Here is a 24,990-nt window from a genome sequence, read left to right as displayed (position 1 = left end):
TTGTGTTTTTGTGACTCTTGTTTTCCGCTGCTCTCAACCCGTGTCCTACCTATGCTGTCACTGTTGCTGTGGAGGCACTCTGCTTCTGTGGTATTTCTAGGTTTGTCTTCACAGTGACCACAGAAAATGAAGGAGGTTTGTTATCTCCATCTTACAGATGGAAAGTGGTTTCTCCAGGGAAACTCATGACAGAGCCAGGAAATGAGCCCATGATCCAGTTCTGGAGGAGCATTCCTCCTCTGGGAGAGTCGTGGGGCTGCAGGACTGAAGCCGTGTCTCTTCTTAGTCCAGGAAGTCAGAGCAGTGACAGCATGCTGTCCCCAGTTTTGGTCTTTCAAACATTCTCTTGGGAACGTCTCCAAGATGTGTGCCCATCCTATGGTTTGCTTGTTCTGTGTCTGATCAGGCAGAATACCTCAGGCGCTGCAGGTGCTTATGTTTGCCTTGCGGAGATCTTTACCTCAACATACTGCTTTAATTTTGTGAAGACTTTGGAACAATTTGAAACTTGTGTCCAGGGACACTGCAGACGCTTCTTTACTGTGTTTGGTATTTAAGAGCAAAATACAAGAAGTTAAATGGCTCAATGATGTTGGTATTTTGCATGTAAAACTTTTCTTCAATTTTCTCAGCTTTTCACACAGGAGCAAGGTGAGAGTGTTGCTGGCCCTGGGTACTGTTTATGTAGCACAAACGCGTATCTAAGGTCATTTTGTGCCCGTCAGTCTTTAAGACTGATGCATCCAGTGCCTGATACAGTAGCCCATATCTATATGGGACTCTTTTCAAACTGGACGTTGGACCTGGAGCTAGAGGTCTTCTGCCTTAAGACACCTCCTGCTGCCATTTGGTTCTTGAGCAGACATTTGAATCCCTCTGGCAGTCTAGAGCATGCATAAAACCTAGATTCCTTGCTCTAGTGTCCCCCCTCCTTTTTTTTTTTTTTCCTGGTTCTGCTCTCCCTGGCAGTAGTTTGGCTTTTCCTCTACTTTCACTGGATTTTTCTTTTTTGATCTCTGCTCCTGAATCAGCCATGACTGTACCTTCACAGCACTTAGAAATCATTTGCAAGCAAAATGGTGTGTGACCAAATTTCTCCAGGACCCAGTTATTCAGTATAGATTCATAGCAGTTACCCTGTTCAGAAATAGGCTGTGATGTGCCATTTTGTGACAGAAGCCATAATTTATATCCATTTGAACAGTGATCCTGACCTCCCCTGCCAAATGTTCCTGGCTCTCCTTTGTCCTGGTACCCACGCAGCTATGTGGTGAACCCGTATGGGTTTCTTTGTACTACCAAAGGTAGCACAGCACTGAAGTTTGGACCAAGGTTAGCTTTGATTTTTACACAGAGCGCTTAAGCCTGTGCTGTGATGCCAGCTCAGGCCATGTAAGTGTAAACACAGCATGGGGTCCCCCACCCCAGTGCCTGCCCATGCACCCAGACCAAGCCAAGGCCACTCTGGTTGCCACCAGGAAACATAACCTTCTGCAGGAGCTCCTGCCCGTCCATCCAGGTGCTTGGTGTGCAGTAAGTTACGCATCAGCTATAAAAATGGACTTTTACTTTGATCAGCACAGCAGTGACTCCAGTTAATGAAATAACTCCAGTCCATGGAAGGGATTATAAACCTTCCTGGAGCATGAATTTTAAGGCCTTACTTTCGGACTTTAGAAAGACATCATGAAGCAGCAAAGTAGAAGATAAGAGCTAATGAGGTGATCATAACCCTGCACCAAGAAAATGAGCTGTAAATGTCTCAGTCAGGTTGGACTGATCTAGCAAGTTTTCCACGTGGCTTTTTTGTCAGAGGAGAAGCGACCATCCATCAGCAGTGTGGTGGTACTGGCTAGGGCTGTACCTCCTCACCTCGAGGTGGCTTGCTCCATCTCTGGGTATCTGCTGGGCAGCAAGGTCCTGTGTGAAGGGTATGGAGCCCAGCTGTACTCTTTTTTTTTTTTTTTTGGTGGTTAAAAAATAAGCTCCAGAAAGTCCCAAGGAGACTCTCACGTCGGCAATGTTTTCATGGCATTTATCTCACATTTCGTCAAATAAAGATCCCTCTCTGCTGTTTACAAGTCAAGCTCTGCAGCCATATCCCAGTGAACGAGAACCAGAGTGGAAGAGGACTTGAACACACAGCATGAGTGCAGGACATATTCCATGGCCGCGTTAAAACAAGAGTAAGCTAAGCAAACAGAACAGGCAATGAGACCTAAGGGCTGCTTTTTACAACCATCTTTGACTGTTAACAATTCAAGGTGATTCTAAACATCTTTATTTAGCCAGAGTCCGTAGGATCAAAACAGCTGTGGCATACGGCAGATCTGTGTAAATCTGGATCAAGGAAGACTCTAGCCTGGTGCAGCTTCCAAATGGTTTTTTGTCCGCTTTTCAATACCACTGTCATCTGAGACCCTAGGAGCCTTCTTTTGCTATAATAGATTCCGTACTGGTCTCAAATGCTCCTGGGATTTAACAGATTGAATAGGTCAGGTATGTGACCCTAAGACTGTTTTATTTGCACCTCTAATCTGTATAGAAAGTTGCTGCTTTCTTAGGCAGATGTGGCTCAGTTCAGCATAAAGAGAACTTTGAATGTACTGATCCCTATTCTCACCTGTGCACGTGAAAGGCGAAATAAAGCTTAGAGATGTCAACAATTGCAGAAGTCCCAAAACACCTACTGAAGCACCAGGCAGAGCAAGCATACATTTAACAGAGAAGAGAGGAGGGAAGTAAGGTCTCTCCATGTCAATGAGAGAAACATAGCATTATATTTGTCCCTGGCTCCTGCCCACTCATAATTAGAGAGCTGAGATGCACACCCCCGTCATCAGTGCCAGCCATCTGTCCTAAATCTGGCTGGACCATCATTAGCAACATGCTTTCTGAAGACAGGGACATGGATTCTCATCCTGCTTTATTTGGCTTTTGTTAGGATAAACAAGAGGCAGAGCAGCCTTTATTTTATGTCACCATTGTCACTCTGTGTCTCCAGTTCCCAGATCATAATGCCATCCTGCCAGTTGTTCATCCCCTGCAACTCCTTTTCTCCGTGGGGTAGCCAGTGGCTCTCGCGGGCAACTCAGAAGTAGCTAGCGCGGGATAAGAGTTTTGTAGCACTGATTCTGCTTCTGACTACCCAGGCCAGGGTAGAAGAGTGAGCTTAATCGTTTTTGCATTTTTTTTGAAATGTGTTCATGCATTTTAAAAAGGCGGTGGCATTTTAAAGCCACATCTGTGTAGCCAGCCAGTCTTGCTCTTAAGAACTGAATATTTGTCAGGCCCTTAATTGACTGTCAAACAAATGGATGAGAATACTGTAGGTTTTGCATATTTTTTCATGCTGTTTGGTACAATAATGGGAGCTGGGCGGAAGCATCTTCACTGGTGCAAAAAATTTTGTTCCAGTGGATGCAGATGCCTCATCAGCTTTAGCCAGCACCTGATCCACCCCCAAGCTGAACATAAATCACATTAATAACATGTGCTTGCTGCTGCTGTTCAGACAACAGCTGCTGGTGGTGGAGGAAGTGCAGATGACCCTTGCAGAGGTCCTGCCTTGGAAGAGCACTTGGAAAGCACGGTCAGGCAGAAGATCCCGTCTGATTATTAGCCTTTTTGTATGTGAACTGCTCTCGCATTACTGAGCCTTACTTGTATCAGTGGGAAAGAAACACAGTATCTTTAATTAAGCATTAGATTGCTCTAGCTTTGTAGTGTTAAGGTTCAACTTTTAAACAATTCCTGTGAAGTTTCTTTCTCGTCATCACCAGGAAGCAGGAGGCTTCATGCAAACCTGTTCTGCAACCATGTTTTTCACTTTTGTTTCTTGGCCATATTCCACTGTATTAGAAAGAGACTGGCAGCAGCTGGAGGGCTCTGAAGGGTTCCTAAAGGAAAAGGAGGTTGACACTGGGGAATGCAGGGATGGGAAACTGAGTGAGTGAGTGAGGGCTAAAGAGCAAAGTGAAACAATACATAGAGATGAAGTGGTGGAAATATTCTGGGCTTCTTCCAGAGCGGCTTTGCTTTGGTGCATTGCTAAGGAAGAATCAGACATGGGAGCAGGGAGCACACATCGTTTTCTTTTTTAAATGAGTAATGCAATGAAGAGGGCCGTGGAAGGATACTTTCCACCTTAATTCCACCAGCTAACTTTATAAAACTGGAATTTGAGAACATGACCAGAGCGTAGTGCTGAGTTCTAATGCCACATTAGCAACTTAACGCCATCTGGTTTTATGTAAGTATCTTGACCTTTATTTCCAATTAAAATCCATGGAACAGTAATATTAATTACCTGTTTCAGCTCACTGATTGATTTATTAGTGTTCATAAGGCATTTTCAACATTAAAGTATTGCCATCAGATTTTAATCTAGTCCATTAAAGTAAAGAGCTCAATTTCGTTTCAGATCTTAAATGTACCCTAGGGTCCTCCTCCCAGCTGCTGGGGTTTTTACAAGCATTGGGGTTTTTAGCTTTCTGAAAATCTCCACAAATCTCTATCACATGAATAAAACAATTTTATATTTATTTTAGCTGTAGTATCTCAAATATTTGTAACAACAGTAAGGATTTTCCTTTAAGTTAACTGCAGTGCTTTATTGGAGGGGTGGAGAATGCAAAAAGTGCTGAACTTAATATCCTTTCCATCACGTGACATTTTCTTATATCAGCCTAGCAGACAACCCCCTGACTCCAAAACACCTGTAAAAAATTCATTTGTGAGAAAACTGTCAACAGGCAAACACGGGTTTTTTCATACCTGCAATAATAACTGTGTTTCTTTCATAATGCAGTGAAAAGTTGTTAGCTATTTAATTCTGGGCAAACTGATGCCCCACCAAGATATCTATGTGTACTTGTAAGTGTAGGAAGGAGTGGACGCAGGTGTTTACTGCAGTAGAACAAGGTGATATGTCTTGTTTTCTATCTTTTAAATCCCCAATGCAGATATATGTCAAAGCACAGCAGAGATTATCCTTCTAATTTACACTGGAAGTTGCACCACACGTATCGCTAAATCACTGGCTTTCAAGAATTTGGACTGGATGGACATGGTTTCTGAAACAGTGTGTTTGGAGCGCATTTTGCTTGTCTGTTGGGTTTGAATACACTGAAGTTCACATTTTGAAATTTTTTCATGAGAGGAAAACCTTTTTTTTAACAGCTTAAAAGAAAAATTTTGACAGTCGTTACTGTTGTGACAGGATCCAGACAGGTGGCAGTTGCCTGTACTGTGATTTTCTCCTTGCCCCGGAGCATTATATGTTCCTGCTGGGCAGCTTTATGGAAGCAGTGGCACAGAAGTGTCTACAGTAGTACAAAAGTGGTTTCTAGCAGCCTTGTTAGGACTTGAATTATTCTACCTCCAAACAGTGGGTTTAATTCTATGCTTTTTCTTACTGAAAATACTCTTGTAACTTATCAGTTGTTTCTGAAAAATCCTTCTGCCATGCAGGAACCTGCCAGAGAATGAGTAGGAGAAGGCAGCTCAGCTAGTTTCACTATCCAAACAAGTGAAGGCTGTAAATTTTATAACATATATAGTCTGTGTGGAATTTTTGTAGATGCTGAGGATCAGCACTTGAGACCCAGCTGCTCAATGTTTGGACTGTTTGGCACTAATCTATACATGGTGGAAGCACCTTTCTGGGCCAGCATCCCCCCAGCACCTCCCCACAGAACCTTGATCCCTCATCCTACAGAGATCATGCCTCACACACGCAAGCAGTTGCTTTCTAAAACCTCCGAATTGTTGACTCTTGCTGATTTATATGGCAGAGTCCAATGAGCAATAAAGCACAATCTGCTTAACATCTTAGTTTATGTTATGGTCTGCTCAGACTGGTCAGCATGAGTCGTTGCTTCCTCTTCAAGAGGATGGATGTACTTTGAGGAATGTTCTGTTTTGTCTTTTGGCAGTTATATGACTGAAAGAAGTCCTACACAAGTAGTCTGGCATATTTAGACTTGTTTCAAACAACAAGCATTTAGGCTTGTTTGAAACTAAAATGTTGATGTTTCTTGGTGGTATCTTGTTCGCATGACAAAACCAGCTGTCAGCTCATCTGCACTGGGAAGTCTCACTGGTTCTCCTGGTATAATTACTCTTGGGCAGTTATATAGGTGACTTGGAGTAGATGTAGAGTAAGAGAGGAAGGCTTTTCTTTCTCCCAGTTTGGCTTACATGGCTTCTAAGTGATAGGAATTAAACCTGAACAAGGTGGTTTTAGGCCCTGTGAGGAATTACACTGATCTAAATTGGTCCTTATTCCTGGTCTTTTGGATCATCGGTGTCTGTTTTACACTCAGTATTACACTGCAAGAGAACCAGTCTGATTACTGGGCAAGACTGTGCTGTACCAGCAGAGCATCTGGGGAGGCTAGACAGAACAGTTTTCAGCTGGAATTCCAGTTCTCCCATCTGCAAAAGGAAATGCTCCCCAGTGCTCCTGTTTTACTAGGATTTGCACTTGCAACTTGATGCCTTCTATTTCTTCTCTTTCTGTCTTTTTTTTTTCATAGAAATCGTGGATGGCAATGTTAAAATGACTCTTGGAATGATCTGGACCATCATCCTTCGTTTTGCCATTCAGGATATCTCAGTTGAAGGTAAATCTTAGAGTTCTTTCCAGCTGCTGTTCAGCAATGACCAACTGAGTTAACTAAATGGCTTTGCCACTTCTAAGGCCCAGAATGTGCTCTTAGGTGAGTCACTGGAAGATCCTAGGGATCTCCTCTTCCCAAGCTGCCCTGTCATCTCACTGACATTTCTGGCCAGGTTCAGGTATACTGAGAAGATTTTTTTCAGATCCTCTTCTTGTAAGAAGTTTCAAGGGCCACTCAAAAGGATGGCTAAGCCTGAAAGACAACTTTGATGTTGGAATCTATTGCATTTCTTGCAGGCTGATTGAGAGACTAGCACTGAAAACGGACCTCTTACAAGTGCTACAAAACTCTCCTCTCTAATCCCAAAAAGCTATCTCCTTATTACAGAACCTCATTAAGAAAATAATAGTAAGAAAACTATCCCAGTAGACTCTTCCAAACAAGAAATCTTCTGACAAGTGAAATTAAATAAAGCACAATTCACTGCAGTCTCTACCAGTAAGGAGTTGGTCATGTTTTTCTAGCATATGCTCCAGAGACTCCTGCTTTCTAAGAAAGAGAGTTAATTGGTGTGCTTGCTTTGTTTCTCTAGAGACATCTGCTAAAGAAGGACTTTTGTTATGGTGTCAGAGGAAGACAGCCCCCTACAAAAATGTAAACATCCAGAACTTCCATATCAGGTGAGTTACAGGCAAGAACTTAGCTTTATAATCTGTGTTATTTTCATATGTCTCTTGGTATATTCAACAATGTTTCTTACAGACCCCCCAAGGCAATGCAGATGCATATTACACAGTAACAGTGTAGTCCAGAGAGACACCTAGGAAATTAAAGACAGAGGTTATAAGAGGATCCCACATGCCAGTTCTTCATTCTGGTTGCAATTGCTGCTTTTGTAAAGTTCTTCAGAGCATCAAGTCCTCTGAGAGCAGCTTATGTGCCACGGGCTAAGCAAGACTGCTTTTGCTCTGTGAAAACTCAGAACACTTTAGGAGCCATGAAGTAATGCTCTTAATATTTCCAAACTGGCAGATATTCCAATGAAGATTCTGCATAATAGTGCTTCTTCCAGGATGTCTTGGAGAGCTGTATGAACCATATAAATGTAAAGCGCTTTTTTGAGAGCTTCAGTGCCATCCATGCTAGCCAGTACTATAGTGGAGCTAGCTACGGGCATCTGCCTTTTCCCTAAGGCATGCACTTGTTCCTTCTTTAGGCTTGTATCAACACCTTTTTTTTCAACTCTAAGCTCTACACCTGTCCTTGCATGCTCCACAAGACGGGTACAGAGAGCTCAGCACAGAGGACTGTCAAAAAGGAGGTGGCAATGCAAAGGGCAAGTCCTAATAACAGTGGATTTTTGTAGGGGTTGAAAGGAATCTTTATTGCAGTCTCATGCAGGTACAAGACATGCCTCCTTCCCAGCACTTGCAGAAGCACTGTTAGCTAGAAACTAAACCAGAATTGGTCATCCTGCTGTCTTGGTGCCTTTCCTCATGCTCATGGCCAACACTGTGTCTCTCTCTGGCTGAGCACTAATCATTGTACTCTTTTCTGTCTCTCTCGTAGTTGGAAGGATGGCCTTGGTTTCTGCGCTTTAATTCATAGACACCGTCCAGAGCTCATCGACTATGGGAAGCTACGAAAGGTACAGCTCTGTTTTTTTTGTCAGACCAGATGCTTGGCTCCTTGGAAGCAGAGAGGAAGAAGAATTAGCTTGATGAACATAATTGGAGAACTTCAGCACAAGCTGGCAGTTGCAGGATTGGGGGGAAGGAAGGAGGGATGAATCAGTACATTCAGGCTTCTTAGTGAAGCGTGAACTTAATGAGCTTCCTGCTTGACTTCCCGTGCTTTCAGAATGCCTTATATGAGACACACATGCCCAAATCCCAGCTGATGAGCAAAAGCTGGCAAATACAGTAACACCAAATGTGAGACTAGTTCTGTGCTAATGTCATAGACTAGCGAGTTAAATCAGAGTTAACATTTCTGCAGGGAGTTGGATAGAAACCAGTTACCTGATGTTCAAGTGCAAAAGCTCATTCAGGGGCCTGTGTGTCCTCACTGGACACTTGTCACATGCTTACAGCCTAGCACTGAGCTGTCTGCAGTACTGGGCTTCTCTGAGCATGTAGGTATCACATGCCAGAAAAGCATTTGCCATAACCCTCAATTTTACTTTAAAAATTGCCACTGGTAACATGATATCTAGCTGTTCCAAAGTTTACTTCCTGTGTGTCTTGGAGACAAGATTGCTAAGTGGATGATGAGAATAAGCATTCAGTGGTTTGTTCTGCCAGCGGTTTCTTGAGCCAGCAGGGCAATGGAAGACCAAACTGAGTTCTCATCCTATTGACATTCCTGCAGTCTGCTGAGATCCAGTTTCACAATGTCTGTGCACATGTGGAGTGACATGTCACCAAGAGCATAATTCATCTGTTGTTACTGGGGCTAATACACAAAAAGTTTGACCATCTGATCTCACAGGCTGGATGTTAAAGTGCGTACATGCTCGACGTTAGCTAGGGAAATAAACATAGAAACCCATCACTAATAGACTTGGGCTCTTGGATCACTGTGTAAATAGACGGTACATAAATGAGTTAGGCAAATTGGTTGCATCCTTGAGGCAATGAATTGTACAATGCCTGATATGCTTTTCATTAACCTTTTAGATCTTTACTGTCTTATAGAGCAGTCAATTATATTCTCTGGTCAGTTTTTGTGCCTGGAGTCAGCACATGATGAATAAATAGTGGAGAGAGACTGTACCTGTTTACATAAACAGCAGCAATAAAAAGAGGAGTTATTAGAGTTACATTTTCAGTGCCTGATCTTGGGAAAATAAAAGCAGCTAAGCAATGTGTGTCTGGCAAACCCAGCTGGGAAGATGCTACAGCACTCTCTGTTATCAACAAAGCCCTAAGCCAAACTCAAGCGAAATGAGAGTGAGGGAAAGTAAGTTATTTGGTCATATTGTCTGCAGTCTTTTTAAGGTGAAAGAGAAGGTAATTGTCCTAGTCAAAATCAGTGTATATGGGAAGGGATTTGTCCTCCTTGGAGTAAGGTTAAAGGGAACCAGCGTCTTTTGTTCTCCACTTGCCTTTGATCCCATCCTTCATCAGATTCCCTCTGCCCTCCTGCAGTCTTCTGACTCTTTCTGTATCATTTTTATTGTTGCTCTACCTCGATTACTCTAAAGGCATGAGATTAAATGCATGTTTGAGAAGTCTACCACAGCTGAAATCTTGAGCAAATACTGAGAACAACTTAGCTCAGAGCCTAGCCTTTAGCTCTTTCAGTTGATATGTGCTGAAAGGAAGTTGTCTTTTTTATGCTAGATCTTTCAAACTTTTTTGTAGAATGTATAAACATGGCACCTTCCTAAATGCAGTGTTTGCCTGGACTATTTCTGTCACTTGTTTCCTCCAGTATAGCTGCATGTCTTCTTCCCAAAAGTTAGCAACTTCTTCTGTCAGCACAGTTTTGTATTGAGTTTGTGTTTCTAGCTATTTTTCCTAGTCTAGCTATGTTAGTGGATCAGGCACAATCCTTTTTTGCCTACATACACTGCCTAGCTGAAGTTGCTTGTATAGTCCAGGCCCCAGAATGAAAGGTGCCAGTCCACTCTGCTTGGTGTCAGTGATTCCCTGACACCACAGCTACTTACTTGGTTAGGTGGTTTCTATTCAGCACATGTTTGTCTGCTGTTGTTCAGCTCGCTGTAGATAAGTTCTCGAGATTCAGCTTAAGGTCTGCATGTGAGGGATATGCAGAAGATGGGGTTTCCCTTCCTCCTTTTACCCCAGCCATAGCTCAACTGTGAGCCACATCTAAGATCTTTTTATCAAGTACAGTGACTGACTGATGGCTCAGACACCCCCTCATATACCGCAGTCCACCTAGAAATGTGGTTTGTGTACTGCCATGTTGGGTGCATTTATTACAGATACTGCTGAAAACATGAGTTGTACCAGTTGGTTTTCTTTCCTAGTGTCTTCAACTCTGGCAGATGTCAGTTCTTGCTCTCTCTCGATTTTCCTGCCCCTCCGTCTCCTTCCCTGATTGCTAGTTAATAGAATTTTTTTTTTATGTCACTGCAATAATTGCCATGGCAACCTTGTGTGCTGCAAGGACTTGGAAATAGCTGGAGGAGGAGAGGACTCCCTGTGTGAGTTAGGGTTGTGGTGAAAGAGGAGGAGCTGCAGTACTCTTTAATCAGCACAAACAGAGAACGTGCCAGGTGGGCTTCTGTTTAGGGCAGGTTTGCTGTCTGCCACCGTTAAAACAATGTAATTCCCCCATGGTAAAACTATAGCTTTTGTCGTGATTGGCCCAGCTAGAGCCTGGCAAGATACTGCTCCTCTTCATGTCTCTGCCATTTCTATGTTCTTGTAAGCAGAGTGGGAAACGAGGCATCACTGCAGAACCTCATCTGGGTCAGTGTTCTTCTAGGGTGTGTGTTTCAGCTGTGGAAGGGATCAGGGGACAGATAACTTGACTGTTGTTTGGTCTGCTGCCTTTGGGTCCCTGAAGCGTGCCTGCAGCTGTGGTGCTGCAGTGCTGCACTGCAAGGCTTGGAGTTGCCAGGCCAGTCCTTACTACTTTATAACTTCTCATGGGAGTCAACTGAAACAGATAATTTGAAATAATTATTAGCTGGTGTATGATGGGATGGAACTGAAAGCGGTGGAGTTCAGAAAAATTTCATAGGGCTCGAGACCCTGTTGTAGACTTGGACAGGCCCCTAGGGAAACTCTATCTCTTGCACAAAGAAGCATCACCTTTGTGATTAACAGCTCCACTGCCTATGGTGGGTGAAGCTTTTCCCACAGAGAACAAGATCTTGCTCAGGTTTAGCTCTCTGCTTGTCTTGGAGCTAGTCTTGGACTTGTGCAGCTTGCTTTCAGTAGCACTATCTTTAGCTTCATTCCACAAGAGGCTCTGTGGTCACACATCTTTCTTACATATGAAGTAGAAGTCTGCTGGCTTCATCTAGGTGAGTCTCCAGTTTCCTGCATGTAAAGACTTCCACCCCTTCCTTTGGGAGTGCCCAAGCCCAGTAAGTTTTCCTCTCAGGAAACCTCTCCCAACTTCCAGCTTAAAATTTCTTTTTAACCTTTGGCAGCATTGCTCCCGGTGTTGTTACTTGCAAACTGATAGGAAAGCTATCTGCAATGAGTTTGCTCCTCCCTTTCCTCCAGGAGAGGCTGGCAGATATTCAGGCAGCTCGTTCAGATGGGTCTGTGTTAATACTTCAGCAGGGTCTTAGCAATGCCATGGTGGTCGTGGTCAGCCTAGCCTGAAATTTGGTACGCAGTGATGACATTTCTACAGAAGTAGAAAATGGCACATGGGCTAGGGGAAAACTGGCAAGGGAGCTGCCACTTGACATTTCTGGATGCTCCTGCACTTGAGTGAAAGAAAGGCTGTTACTTTTCCTTCCTAAATGGATGGAGCTAAAGCCCTGTCTACACCTAGTGAACAAGGTATGTTATATACCAGCTAGTTTAATCTCCTCAAATAAGGCTTTTGGTTACACTTTTGGTTCATAGAGGTTTCTCCACAGCAGGCACAGGAGACAAGTATGCTGAAGTTGAAATGGTACCAGCCTCTAATTCCATGGCATACAGCAGTTCCTTGTGGCTAGAGGATAGTAAAAATCAGCACAGCTGCTAAACTCTGAAGAGGTGCATCTGTCTGATGCGGTCACCATTGAAAGTGTATTATATAGGGATACAGTTCTATTTGACGCTAAGATGGAGGCCTGTTACCATGTATAACAGCTGCTGGTTTCAACACAGTGTGCCCGTGCAACATTTCTTTGCTTAATATTGACTTGTCCCTGTGGACTAAGTACAAATCACTGGCCTTGTCTGTTTTGATGACCTCTGTGTGTGATTTACTTCAGTAGGTGAAACATTGCTGTCTCCTGGAGACATTCACCCAAAGGAATATGATTTTGATACAGGATGCCAACCTAATACATGCATTAATGCCTAAGGAAATGCTGCAGGAAACTGCTTTTCAGAGTAGCTCAGTTTCCTAGTTTCATGAAGGCTGTATTCTGAGGGCTACATAATGACCGGTTCCATAAAGGAACTTTTCTACATGCCCATAACCTGTCTGCCCAAGCCTGCCTCGCTTCGTGTTTCATGCTGGGTGAGTTCAAAGGAAACTGCCTGTTGATTAGAGGTCAGGCACAGCTTAATCTTCCAAGTCAATGCAGTAAGCAAAGGCATATAATCTCAAATAGAAAAGAAGCAGAACATGGATGCCACTACAGAAAGAAGGAGAAATAATTATACTTCTTATTTCCTAATTTTAAAGGTGGGTCTCAATGTAAGTGGCACACATGACAATATGGAGAGTACCACCCCATCCTTCCTCTCTCCCGAAAGACACTTAGCAAACATGGTGACTAAACACTAGCAGTTTATGCACAGCCTTTCCTCCAACTGAAACCGCCTGTCTCAACAGTAGAAACTGATAGTGCAAATGTCATTTTTTCATCCATTAAGTGGATTGATCCTTCAGAATAACTAAGTATCATGGATATACAGGAATATAGGAATTAGACTTGTACGAGGGTCTCATACAGATTGGTAGGTGCCTTGTTGCTGGTCATTATGTTTGAATGCTGGAAACAATTTGCAGAGGTCTTTCACTTCCAGTGACGTCTGCATTTCATATTTTCTTGTGTGACTCTTTAAAATCTAGTAACCTTTGTGATATGACTGTGTTGTGATTACTCTGTATTGATGTCTGTATCTGAAGTGCATCCTGCCTCAGCAGAAGGTTTATATATAGAGGAATAGAAATGTACTAAGGAAATTACAAGTCCTGTGCAGTGCCTAGGAGGAAAAGCAATGCTCAGACAAAATGGATACTTCTATGTATTTATTTTGTAGATATTTGTTAAAACGTTTCTCTTCCTCCCACTCAACTGGTGTTCAACAAACTGTACACTAGCTAAGGACAAGCACCCGTTACAGATGTTGTTACTATTTTAGTATTGCTTAGATGTTCTAACAGATACACTGCTCTGCAGTTCTTTAAGATGGAAATTGCAAACCTAATATAAGCATGAGATGGAAATGTGAGATATGACCGTTTACTATCAGGATGGTGTGAAGCTAATTTTACTTTAAACTAGGTTCAAGACATTATTCCTTCTTGTTTCAAGTGCATAGATTATATGTTAATTGTCGTATCATGAATCTCCAGGCTCTGCTTTCAAAAGGAAGCTAATTATTTCATCCACATAATTTTGTCTGGATAGCAGAGTTACCTGAACCGAACCAAGCACAATAGCTCTGTCTTGAGAGAAATGCTGTGTCCCTTGTTACAAGTTGATGCTGATGCTCTGGCTCTGTTTCATTCCCAGGATGATCCTCTCACTAATCTAAACACAGCTTTTGATGTGGCTGAGAAATATCTGGATATTCCCAAGATGCTGGATGCAGAAGGTAAAGTAGAACCAAGCGGCTTTTAACTTGCTTTTTTCTCAAGAAATTTCCCACTTCTTCTAGGCGGACTTGTATTGCACAAGAATTCAGTAACCTCTGAATGCTCCCTCTGTCAGTATATACTAAATGTATAGGGAAAAAGTTGCAATGGAATAATGAATCACATGTTCTGCTTCCCTCTTCATCCTGTGCCCCTTGGTCTTCTGAGTCTGGTGTGGAGATGTTAACCTGGAGTTGATGCACTAGGCATAGATGAGTAACACCTGGCTATGCCCGCTGCTGACTGAAGTGTTCCCTTTCAAGAATCGGGCTTAATACTGAGTTAATGTATAGTATAGTATAGGACTGCATTCCTTTTGCTCCAGTTTTTTTTTTTGTCCTGGGCTCTTTCTGATATTGCTGGTGATCTTCCCTTTGGGGGCATGTTATTAGTATTATATACTGCTGCTTCTTGACTAGTCAGAAGTGTTGGGCATGACAGTCCCTCACTGACTGGGTCTGGAGACCAAGGCAGAAATCCGTGTTGTTCAGAGGTGCTTTTGCTACCGGCTCTGACTGTTTCCTTGAGGCCACTGGGACTGCAAGGATTACTTTTCAGAGCCTTGTCAGGACCAGCTTGGCAATAGACTTTGAAGACTGTAACTCTGGAGTACAATCAGCCTGAAATAGTTCACTGGTTGTTGGCTGTTTGCCTGAAGCCAGCTGGTTTCAATGGTGGAAGCTCTATTTCAGGCTTGGTTTGTAGAGGAGAAACAGTTAAAGGTTTTTGTTAAAAAAGGGAGAGGAACAAGGGGGAAATGTTGGGGATAGGACAGCAGAACCCAGTGAACCTGTATTTGGGTAACTAGGATATTCATATTTTTAGGCAGTATTTCCCATCCCCAGGGATGAGTCTTGCTTTCCCTGTATTCATCATGCTGAGTTCACAAAAAATTATGAGATTTCTGGAGTAGGTTCAAGTGCTTCCTGCCATTCCGTAGGAAATAAAGCCACCTCCAAAATAAGTGGATCTAGCTTCAGATCTCAGCAAAGGATGAAGAGAGCTCTTTGCAGGAGCTCCCGTTGCTCTTTCATGATCGCTCTCCTGCCTCATGGAGTGGAGCTATGTGCATTCCTCCACACCATTAATTGTGATCTCTGGAGGTGTTGAGTTTCCCCTGAAACTAATGAAAGGGCCTTTTGAAATTTATGCCATTGTTATAGAATCATAGAATGGTTAGGGTTGGAAGGGACCTTCAAAGGTCATCTAGTCCAACCCCTCTGCAAGGAGCAGGGACATCCCTGACTAGATCAGGTTATGTTGAAATGGAGGATGGGGGCATGGAAAGGAAGGGAGAAAGGATCTTTCCTGAAAAACTGCATGGAGGAATCGCAGTAAAATATGTGTATAAAAGCCATGTCAACCTGCTGCTGCCAGTTTGGATTGATTCAACTCACCATTCACAGTAGTGTTTTCAGGATGGAGAAGTGCTGTGACACGAGACATACTGACATATGGCTGCATTAGCCTGGCCAGACTCTGGAAACAATTTTACTGGAGGAGGAGGAGGAGGGGGGAACCAGAGGGTGATCCTGGCTTCTGAGAGACACATCTTCTGGGTAATGCTGGGAAGCCATGTGGAATTGCTGTGACAAGCATATACCCCAGCAGGCCTCCTGGACAGCTGTGGTTCTCCTCCTTTGCTTTCCTCCCATCAGTTGATTATGCTCTTAACGTGAGGTTTTTTTTGACAGACATTGTTGGAACTGCCCGTCCTGACGAGAAAGCCATCATGACCTATGTTTCTAGCTTCTACCACGCCTTCTCAGGAGCCCAGAAGGTATCACAGGATCCCAAGCTCCCTCCACAGAGCACACCTGGTGCCGTTGCTAATGTCCAAACCTTTTTTTTTCTTTCTCTCTCTCCTCTCTAGCTACGAGCATCTTTATTATTATGTTATTGGTAGAGTTGGCTGTTGGTTCAAAGTGGTGCCGCAGACGTAATACATGGGGCAAAGGAGCCAGGAGTCCCATTTCCCTATAGTACTTCAGTGGCACTTACATATGCCAGCACCTTGGCACACACACAAATCCAAGGGAGTGGAGAGCTCTGCCTTCTCCATTTGCCTTCTGAACTGCCACGCTGATGGCTGAGGATCTGAGCTAGGATACTTGGTCTCACAAAGGTGGAGACCACCACATAGATGCTTTGCTCAGCAGGACACTGCAGCGTGCCCTCACTGGAAACAATGCTGACACTTACTTTTTTTTTTTTTTTTTCCCTTTTTCAAAGATGGAGGAACAGAGCTGCTTAGTGGTTCAATGAAGGATTCAATGAATACTCAAAGCTTTGTCTTTTACCTTATGTATGCTGCAGGTTCCTGCACACTTGCTTCAAGGTCTGAACCTGCTGCTTTCTAAAGTTGTGCCACAAATTCAGTCCTAGTTCACCTGGGGCTTACAAAGCCTGTCTAACAAGTACATCTGTGGTGATTTTGCAAACAGAGCATTGCTCATCATGACCAAGATGCCTGGTTTTGTTCATTTGTCACTTTTTTTTTCCTCTTTTCACACTCACCATTCTGGAAGTCAAGCAATTGAGTGCTTGCTGTCTCTGGCTTAGCCTTTTCCTGTTGGTAATGGAGTCACTTAAAGAAAACATTTTGTGAGTGAAACCTCGTAAACATCTCTCGCCAAAACCAAGCAGCCGCCTGTACTTCAGTGCCGCAGGAACAGGCAGTGCATGTTACAGCAGAGCAGATCCAGTGTAGAAAGTGCACTGTGTAGGAAGGCTCTGATCCCTAGCTCTTCAACATAGAGAAAGGCCTTGAGCGCAGGCGATCCAACCTCCAAACAGTCTATTTGCATCCTTGGGCCAAGCCCCTGGACCGCAGCTGTGAAGGTGCAGAGCCTAGATCTTCAGCTCAGGATCCTGCTGGACTGGGGAGAGGTGGGAGGGAGGGGTGCCGCTTTGAGCCACAAGCCAGCGCTGCTAGCCACTTTCTGATCCGAATTCCCAGCTCTCCGCATGGAAATCTGTTTGGCCTGTCCTGCAATGCATGATGGGAAGTTTTCTCCCCTTCTCTCACGCCACCCATGACTGTTTTGTTTTATTCTATGTGCTGCTTCTTACTTTATCCTTTCAACCTCTTTTCCTTCTCTGCACAGATATTATAGGCACGCTAAGGCCGGATGAGAAGGCCGTAATGACCTATGTCTCATGTTACTACCACGCCTTCTCAGGGGCGCAGAAGGTGAGACTTTACCACTAACCACCCCTCCCTGCTCCCTGCCCTGCCCACTGCTCCTCTCTACCGAGGAACACGCTAGACCCCCATCCACCCCAGGGTGTTTGCAGGGAAGCCTAGTGCATCCCGCAATGCTCTTGGATGTGCCATCTCTAGTCTTGCTGGAGAAATGATGTAAACGTCCTTTCAAAAAGACTTGAGCAGCTCCTTCCCGCCTGTTTCAGACCCCAGCGGTGGAGAAAGCATTTGGTAAAGCTGACACCGAAAGATGACTGCTCTGACAGAGTCAGTACCCTTTCAATGACTAGTGGGCATCATCCTGGCCAGGAGATGTGCCTCCAGAAGTACTACAATCAAATCACCCACTCCAGGAAATCATAGTCTGTCCCCCTTGAGCTGCCATCCTGCCTTCCACACCCAGCCCCTGCTAGGTCAGTGGTCTTTTCCTAGGCTGAATCATGTGTGAGCTAGTTGTGTAGCACTTTTGTGCTCCAGCCACAAAGTTCATTCCTACCAGGCCTTGAGCTTTCCCAAACTCATATGCTCCTCCATTCCTTGCTTCTCCCCAGTCATTTTCCTCTGTTTCCCAAACTTCTATATGTTTTTTTTTTCTTTCCTCTGCTTTGCCCATTTCCATAACTTCAGTCCTTCTTCCTCTGCTTCGTCTTTACTCCAAAGTCTCTTTGCGTGGCATCAGGACATTTGTCCTCAGAGGAACCAAATAGTCACAGTTTGCCTTTGGGCAAACTTCCTCCAAACTGGCAATTTCCCTGCAATCCTTTGAACAGAAGAAAAAGATCTGTCCTTTCTTCCCATGCCGTAGCCTGACTGGGCTGCATCCTTTCCACAAGATCACTGCTAATTTCAGATTGTAGGCTTTGGAACAATAAAATCAGAAGTTCAAGACTGCATTCTTTGTGTTAGGAACAGCTATAAAATCTACCTGTTTCCCCCAGTCACAACTTCTTTTTCTCAGTAGGCCCTTTCTGTTTGAGACACAGCCCGTGTGTTGCCCAGCTTGAGGGCTAACTTGACTCCAGGAAGAGTCCATCTCTTTTGTACAAAGCAGGGCTGGTGGTCGCAGCGTTGATGCAGATACCATACTGATGCTGGCTTTCAGAGGGCAAACGCAGGCAGTAGGTTCCCGGGAGCAGCTTTTTAGCTCAAGCTATTTGTTTTTGCCCTGTTTCATATAAATTACGTGATACTGTCTTGTTTCCAAGGAACTGGGAATATGTCCCACAGCAGTGCAGTAGGCTTTGCCTGATTGGCATAATTTCTGTAGTCATTGCTTTTCCGGGAGGATCCTGCTTTGTGAATAGTTCAAAACTGTCAAGACTAGGCTGCAAGCTCCAGCCAGATGATACTTGCCCAGGAAGACTGTCATCTCAGAACTCATGCCAGCCCAGTGATAAGGCCTGCTGCTTGCCAGGTGCCCCTGAGGAACTGCTTCATGCTGTCTGCTTAACCCAAAGAACTCCAGATTGAGGAAACAGCAGACCACGATATGAGGAGGGTTGTGGCCTGCTGCAGGAGCAGTCATGCCCGTCACCAATCCCTTCCTCTTCTCTCTGTGCCCATTCCACAATTTGGAAATGTGCTCAGCAGGTCCCATGCTCTCATCAGCAATTTAGGTGGATGCTAGATCTCCTGGGATGACTGAAAGCAACTGTTTAACTGCCTCAGGACCTGAACCAAGTAGCTGAGGCACGAACTAGAGATGAAAATTCTTAGTTATTAAAGCTTCAATCCTGTGTAGTCTTAACTGGCTTATAGGGAAGATTAAAGATTTAATAATTTAATTTTTTTTAGCAGTCCTGATGGGCCAGCAACTCAACTACGCCCTGGCAGGAGGGGCACAGCTCCTTTTTGGAGCTGCCCTAGCTGTACACTAGCCAGCTGCTGAGTGACGCAGATTCAAATGTCTGGGCAAATGCAAAGTGGTTACTGAGTGCAAGCCCCAGCTCAGGTTGTAATGTGTTGCCACCTCGCGCATGGTTAGGTGACTTACTGTGATACCACTCCATTTTTCATTCAGATTTTTCATTACTGCCATCAGTCCTGAAGAGGAAGTCCCATGAGCCGCTTTCTGCTTCTTTCACTCTCTTATACTGAGCCTTTCAAGGTACAGGGTCCCCAGTCTGACATGTGTGTAGATGGCTGCTTTTTCTTTATGCCATTTATATATATATATTTTTTTTTTTTTTTAGATATCCTTGCTTTGGTTGGTTTGCTTGTTTTCTAACCGCTTCTGACTTTCACACTAAATGCATGCAACTACTGGTTGGCTTAATATTTTAATATTGATTTCTGGGGTGAAAATTTCTAAGTAATGTTTTACCATTTTATTAAGAGATTGTGTTTGGCATACAGTATTCTGGACTGGTCCTCTGAGGCCAGAGGACAGCAACAGGCAGGCATCTTCCCCACATAGCACTCTGTGGGAATGCCTTCCTTTATCATCCTCCTCAGCGAAGAGACCTGGATCCATGAGCTAGAGAGACAATTAACTCCACTTTCGTCCTAAGCAGTCCAAGTCAGGGTTAAGAAGTACAGAAAAGACAAAAGGCAGATAAATTACTGCTACTTTGGCTATTCACATTTCCATTTTGAGTCCACCAAACAGCACATGCATATCACACAGCAGTGTAGTATTGAGCAGAATGCCCTGGGCTTGCCCTCTCCAGAGTCTCTGAGTGCAAGTAGTATAATGTTTCAGCACAAGGCTGCACTGAAGCTGATCAGCTCACGCAGGTTCTCTGAGAATACAGATATGCAGCTTTCAGACCCCAGGATGGCTCATCTTCTCAGGGCTTCTCCATGCCTTGTGGACATCCTGGCTAGTTTGGGGCCAGTGTGAGCATCCCAAGTGCATCATTACCCTCAGCAGTGTAGGGAAGCCAAAATGGCTTTTTCCATTCCACTAATGAAGGTGTAGGGTGAGCTGCCTTGGCCTCATGTAGACATCTTAGTGTGCCACTCTTCTTTTACCTGAAGGTGTTTCATTGAGGTTGCCATCACCACAGATCAGCTCATTAGTAGCAGTGGGAGGTATTTGTGGAAGTTACCTGAAAGCACTGGGATCCTTTTGTCCTACCTTGCGCAGAGCAAGTCAGTGTAACGCATTGCTTTTGACATTAATGGTGATGGTGGCCACAGAGCCTTTCCTGCTGCTGCAGCAGCACCCTGTTGCACAGAGCGGTCTGGAGTAGTCAAGAACCATAGGGAAGCAAGTACTGGTAGGGGAGGGAAAGCGTCTACACCTCAGCCATTAGAATAATACAAATAATGTCATGATTGCTGACATTCAGAGGGCTTTTGTGTTTGGACAGATGTTCAACACACACATATATATACACACATATTTAAAAACTTGGGCAGCTGGAGGAAATCTGTCATCAGGTACATGTAAATATGTCTACATGAAATGGGGTCCCTCCTGCACAGCTGGCTGCTGCTGCAGTGAGCTCCTGGGGTGTAAAAAGAAGAGAGTTAAGAGTGCACAGGGAGCTCCTCTTCTGGGATGACTGAGATAAACATTTGGACCAGCAGTTCCCTGCAGTCACTAGGCACATCACGGCAGGGCTCTGGCAATGCCTTTTTGACATACTGTTTGGTCTCATATCTATAAAGTTTTCTCTGGGTTTCAAAAAGCACTCCATTAACATACAGACTTCAGTTAAAACTAGATCAAAGTACAGGCTTTTTTAACTGTAACCATTGTTTGCACTTTTTAGAGATAATTTTTTTGTTGTTGTTAAGTGAAATTATTCTTTCTCCTGTACAGGTCCCTCTGATGTGTTTTAAATTAGTTAGTATCTGTATATCTGCTAGCTGGCCTGCTTTAGTGGAGGGACAGATGACTGAATATATGTTTTTACAGTTCTTACAAATGAATAAGATTGCCAAATCCCCTGAGACCTTAGCAATCCATACATCACTGTATAGCCTATGACTTTTATTGCTATTCTTGCTGCCTCACATCAGCTGCAAAAATTAGAAATTTTTTCTCAAATGGCTTTGGAGATTGAATAAACAGATAATAAAAGGCCTTTTAAAAATAGAAAAAGGTTGAAACTTGCCAGTTATAAGCTCAGCAGAACCTTTTTTGGCATCAGTCCCACACATAGTTTTAAGGCAGGTCACTGCATTCACAGTTGATCTGTTGTAGTGTTGGCATGTGCCCTCTCCTCTTCATCTCCACTTAGCCTCTGTGAGGAGGACTACTCCGCAGGGGTCCTGTGGGTAGCTCTAGCACCTTCCCTAGGTACCAGGCCGATAGCTGTACTGTGGTAAGAGGGTGCTGAGCAATCCCCTAACACCCATCACAGAGGCACGTCTTTTGAGGCTTTGTGGCATGGCACCAACCATGGTGATAAAGGGAGCTGATATGCTCAGGTGCATATCTGATGTATGTGTGCAAGGATCAGCCTGCTGTATGTTCCCCGTGCCAAACACAGGCATGGCACTCCAGAACAGACTGACTGCTCTTGAATTCATAGCTGGGATTTTTCTGATCCTTACTTTGTTCCAAATTCGTGTTTAACATGTTCAGCTCCCTGCAGAGAACAAGGTTTTGGTCCCACAATGGAGGGGGGAAAAAAAACCCAACAACCTAAATAGTAACAACAGGCTCTTTTTTGTTTTGAGAGAGTAAGCAGAAAGATTACCCAGAAAGGGAAAAAAAAATCCTCATCTCAGCTGGATCATGAGACCCTGAATACATAGTAGGTGTCATGTGGCAAGATGCTGGAGGAGGTGGCCCTCTAGCAAGTGCTAGAAATACAGGGAAAGCTGGAAGACAGCTCTACTGGGCAGAATTTAAGGTTAAGAGGAGTATCTACCACTTCATCTTCGTAACAAAATTAGGAATTTTCCAAAGTCCAGTCTATGGATTAACTCTGTTCAGTAATTCCTTCCTGGGGTAAATGCACGTAGAAAGTCTCATCAGCTTGACACTGCTCAGCTACTGGTGTTGCAGCTCTGAATGCTTGTGAGGGAAGTGGAGCTGGTGGCAGAAACCCCTGTCTTTGTAAAGAGGCAGCTAGGGTCCCTCTGGTAGGAAGGAAACAACAGGACCCTCTCATAGGAGCAGCTTCAGAAAAGGCATAGAAATGTGGTTGTCTCATAACACATAGGGTGGGATCAGTAGAGCTGAGAATCTCTGTAGGAATGTATTCAACTGCCAAGGGAAAAATAAATTATAGAAGGTCAGATGGAAAGCAAAGATGTTCAGGACAGACATTTTGAAGTGCAGACAGCTTGCTAGAGCCAATGGTAGGAGACTTTACCCACAGGTATGTAGCAGGAAGCTGAGCTGCAAGCTTTGGTTTATATATCTTTTTTTTTCACACTTTTGCCTTCTTCTGTTTTTCTTCTCTTCGTCAGGCGGAGACAGCAGCAAATCGTATCTGCAAGGTGCTGGCAGTCAACCAAGAAAACGAACAGCTCATGGAAGACTACGAAAAACTGGCCAGTGATGTAGGTGTCCAGGGTGCTATTGGTTTCTGGGTAGTGATACAGAATCATAGAATGGTTAGAGTTGGAAGGGACCTTCAAAGGTCATCTAGTCCAATCCCCCTGCAAGGAGCAGAGACATCCCCAACTAGATCAGGTTGCTCAGAGCCTCATCCAGCCTGGCCTTGAACATTTCTAGGGATGGGGCATCCACCACCTCTCTGGGCAACCTGTTCCAGTGTTCTACAACTCGCATTGTAAAAAATTTTTCCTAATGTCCAATCTAAATCTGCCTCCCTCTATTTTAAAACCATTACCCCTAGTCCTATCACAACAGGCCCTACTGAACAGCCTCTCCCCACCTTTCTTGTAGGCCCCCTTGAGGTACTGGAAGACCGCTATCAGGTCTCCCTGGAGCTTCCTCTTCTCCAGGCTGAACAGCCCCAACTCTCTTAGCCTGTCCTCATAGGAAAGGTGCTCCAGCCCTCTGATCATCTTTGTGGCCCTCCTCTGGACCTTCTCCAACTGGTCCATGTCCTTCTTATGTTGGGGTCTGCAGAACTGGACACAGTACTCCAGGTGGGGTCTCACCAGGGCAGAGTAGAGGGGGAGAATCACCTCCCTCGACCTGCTGGCCACGCTCCTCTTGATGCAGCCCAGGATGCGGTTGGCCTTCTTGGCCTCAAGAGCACATTGCCGGCTCATGTTGAGCTTGTCGTCCACCAGCACTCCCAGGTCCCTCTCCTCAGGGCTGCTCTCAATCCATTCTCTGCCCACCCTGTATTTGTGCCTGGGATTGCCATGACCCAGGTGCAGGACCTTGCCCTTGGCCTGGTTGAACTTCATGAGGTTGGCACGGGCCCACCTCTCCAGCCTGTCAAGGTCCCTCTGGATGGCATCCCTCCCTTCCAGTGTGTCGATGGCACCACGCAGCTTGGTGTCATCGGCGAACTTGCTGAGGGTGCACTCTATCCCACTGTCCATGTCGCCGACAAAGATGTTTAACAGAGCCGGGCCCAACACGGACCCCTGAGGGACGCCACTCATGACCGGTCTCCACATGGACACTGAGCCGTTGACCACCACTCTCTGAGTGCGGCCATCCAGCCAACTCCTTATCCACCGAGTGGTCCGTCCATCAAACCCATGCCTCTCTAGTTTAGAGAGAAGGATGTCATGCGGGACAGTGTCAAAAGCTTTGCACAAGTCCAGGTAGATATGTGGAAAGGAATTGCATTTAATGCTGATAAGTAATGTTGGGGAATCCTATTGGCCCTTGTTTCCCTAGAAAATTCTTTTTTCCTTTTCTAGCTTGAGAAAAATTAAAGATTGAACTTACCTTAAAGGCAAGAGCAATCTATTTTAAAACAGGCAGCTTCAATAGACCAGCTTTGAGTTTCTCAGTTTATTAAGAGCAGCTGCAGAAATGCTAAAATTAAAGGAAAATCAGGCTGGTTTGACTGGCATTCCTCAGGACTATACCACTTCATAACATCTTTCATATAAATTGTATGCCAAATAACTGCCAAAGTCAGGAATTGGATCAGAGAGAATGAAACTTAGAGATAGCTGAGGAAATAAATATGCGTTTGCTGATAGTTGGAAAGAATCTGTGTAAGATACAAGCTGGAGGCTGCTTTGGTTAACTGTGAAGACTGGCAGACTCATAGCTGTGAAACTACAGAAGTGGTCAAATGTGGACTGAAGTATGTTTGTGGAAGGTAAGTAGGGAGGGGAAGACAGAGAACAGAAGGGCAAACGTAGCCCATGAGCCTGGTTTCAACCTGGTCTGAAAAGCACAGGACACTACTCTACTCACACTATAGACTGCCCATTGTATTAGCATTTTGTTGGCTCCCCAGATAGATTTGCTAAGGAGAGCTGTCCAAAGAGCAACACTGGCTTCAAGAAAGCTGGAGTGGGAAAAGCATAACTGGAGGCAAGAACTTGATTCCTCCTGTCAGACCATTCCGGAGATAATATGACTTACAGCATCCTTTAGTTATGCAACAGTCTAGCAAAACTCTAAGGCTTTAGTGTAATCTAAGGATATAGTTTGGTCCTGATTGTGCGAAAGCTATACCTTAAGTGTGCTGGATTGGCAGTACTGCAACAACCAGTACTACTTAGCGTGGTAGGCAGTGGGCTGCTCATTAAAAAAAAAAAGTACTTCCAAAAAAGCTGGCAAACTTTTCTTTACAAGCCCTGCTG

At 44.4% G+C, this 24,990-nt stretch overlaps 1 protein-coding gene across 6 annotated transcripts in view; it reads left to right on the top strand.

Annotated features, from left to right (window-relative positions):
• Nucleotides 1-24,990, top strand: part of ACTN1 (actinin alpha 1) — a 92,122-nt gene that overhangs the window by 49,744 nt on the left and 17,388 nt on the right. For 3 of the 6 annotated variants that reach the window (XM_086747975.1, XM_086747973.1, XM_086747977.1), the window contains exons 4-9: nucleotides 6,540-6,626; nucleotides 7,216-7,303; nucleotides 8,193-8,271; nucleotides 14,014-14,095; nucleotides 17,243-17,328; nucleotides 22,711-22,803. In XM_086747975.1, the coding sequence (XP_086604101.1) occupies nucleotides 6,540-6,626; nucleotides 7,216-7,303; nucleotides 8,193-8,271; nucleotides 14,014-14,095; nucleotides 17,243-17,328; nucleotides 22,711-22,803 (515 nt within the window). Of the gene's footprint in view, nucleotides 1-6,539; nucleotides 6,627-7,215; nucleotides 7,304-8,192; nucleotides 8,272-14,013; nucleotides 14,096-15,829; nucleotides 15,916-17,242; nucleotides 17,329-22,710; nucleotides 22,804-24,990 lie in introns of all 6 variants that reach the window. The other 3 variants (XM_086747974.1, XM_086747972.1, XM_086747976.1) reach the window with 1 other exon arrangement.

Source organism: Chlamydotis macqueenii, chromosome 5 (assembly GCF_036417535.1).
Source record: "Chlamydotis macqueenii isolate bChlMac1 chromosome 5, bChlMac1.mat, whole genome shotgun sequence".
NCBI lineage: Eukaryota > Metazoa > Chordata > Aves > Otidiformes > Otididae > Chlamydotis > Chlamydotis macqueenii.
The sequence above is the reverse complement of the archived record's forward strand: the minus strand, read 5'-3'. Positions and strand labels throughout refer to the sequence as shown.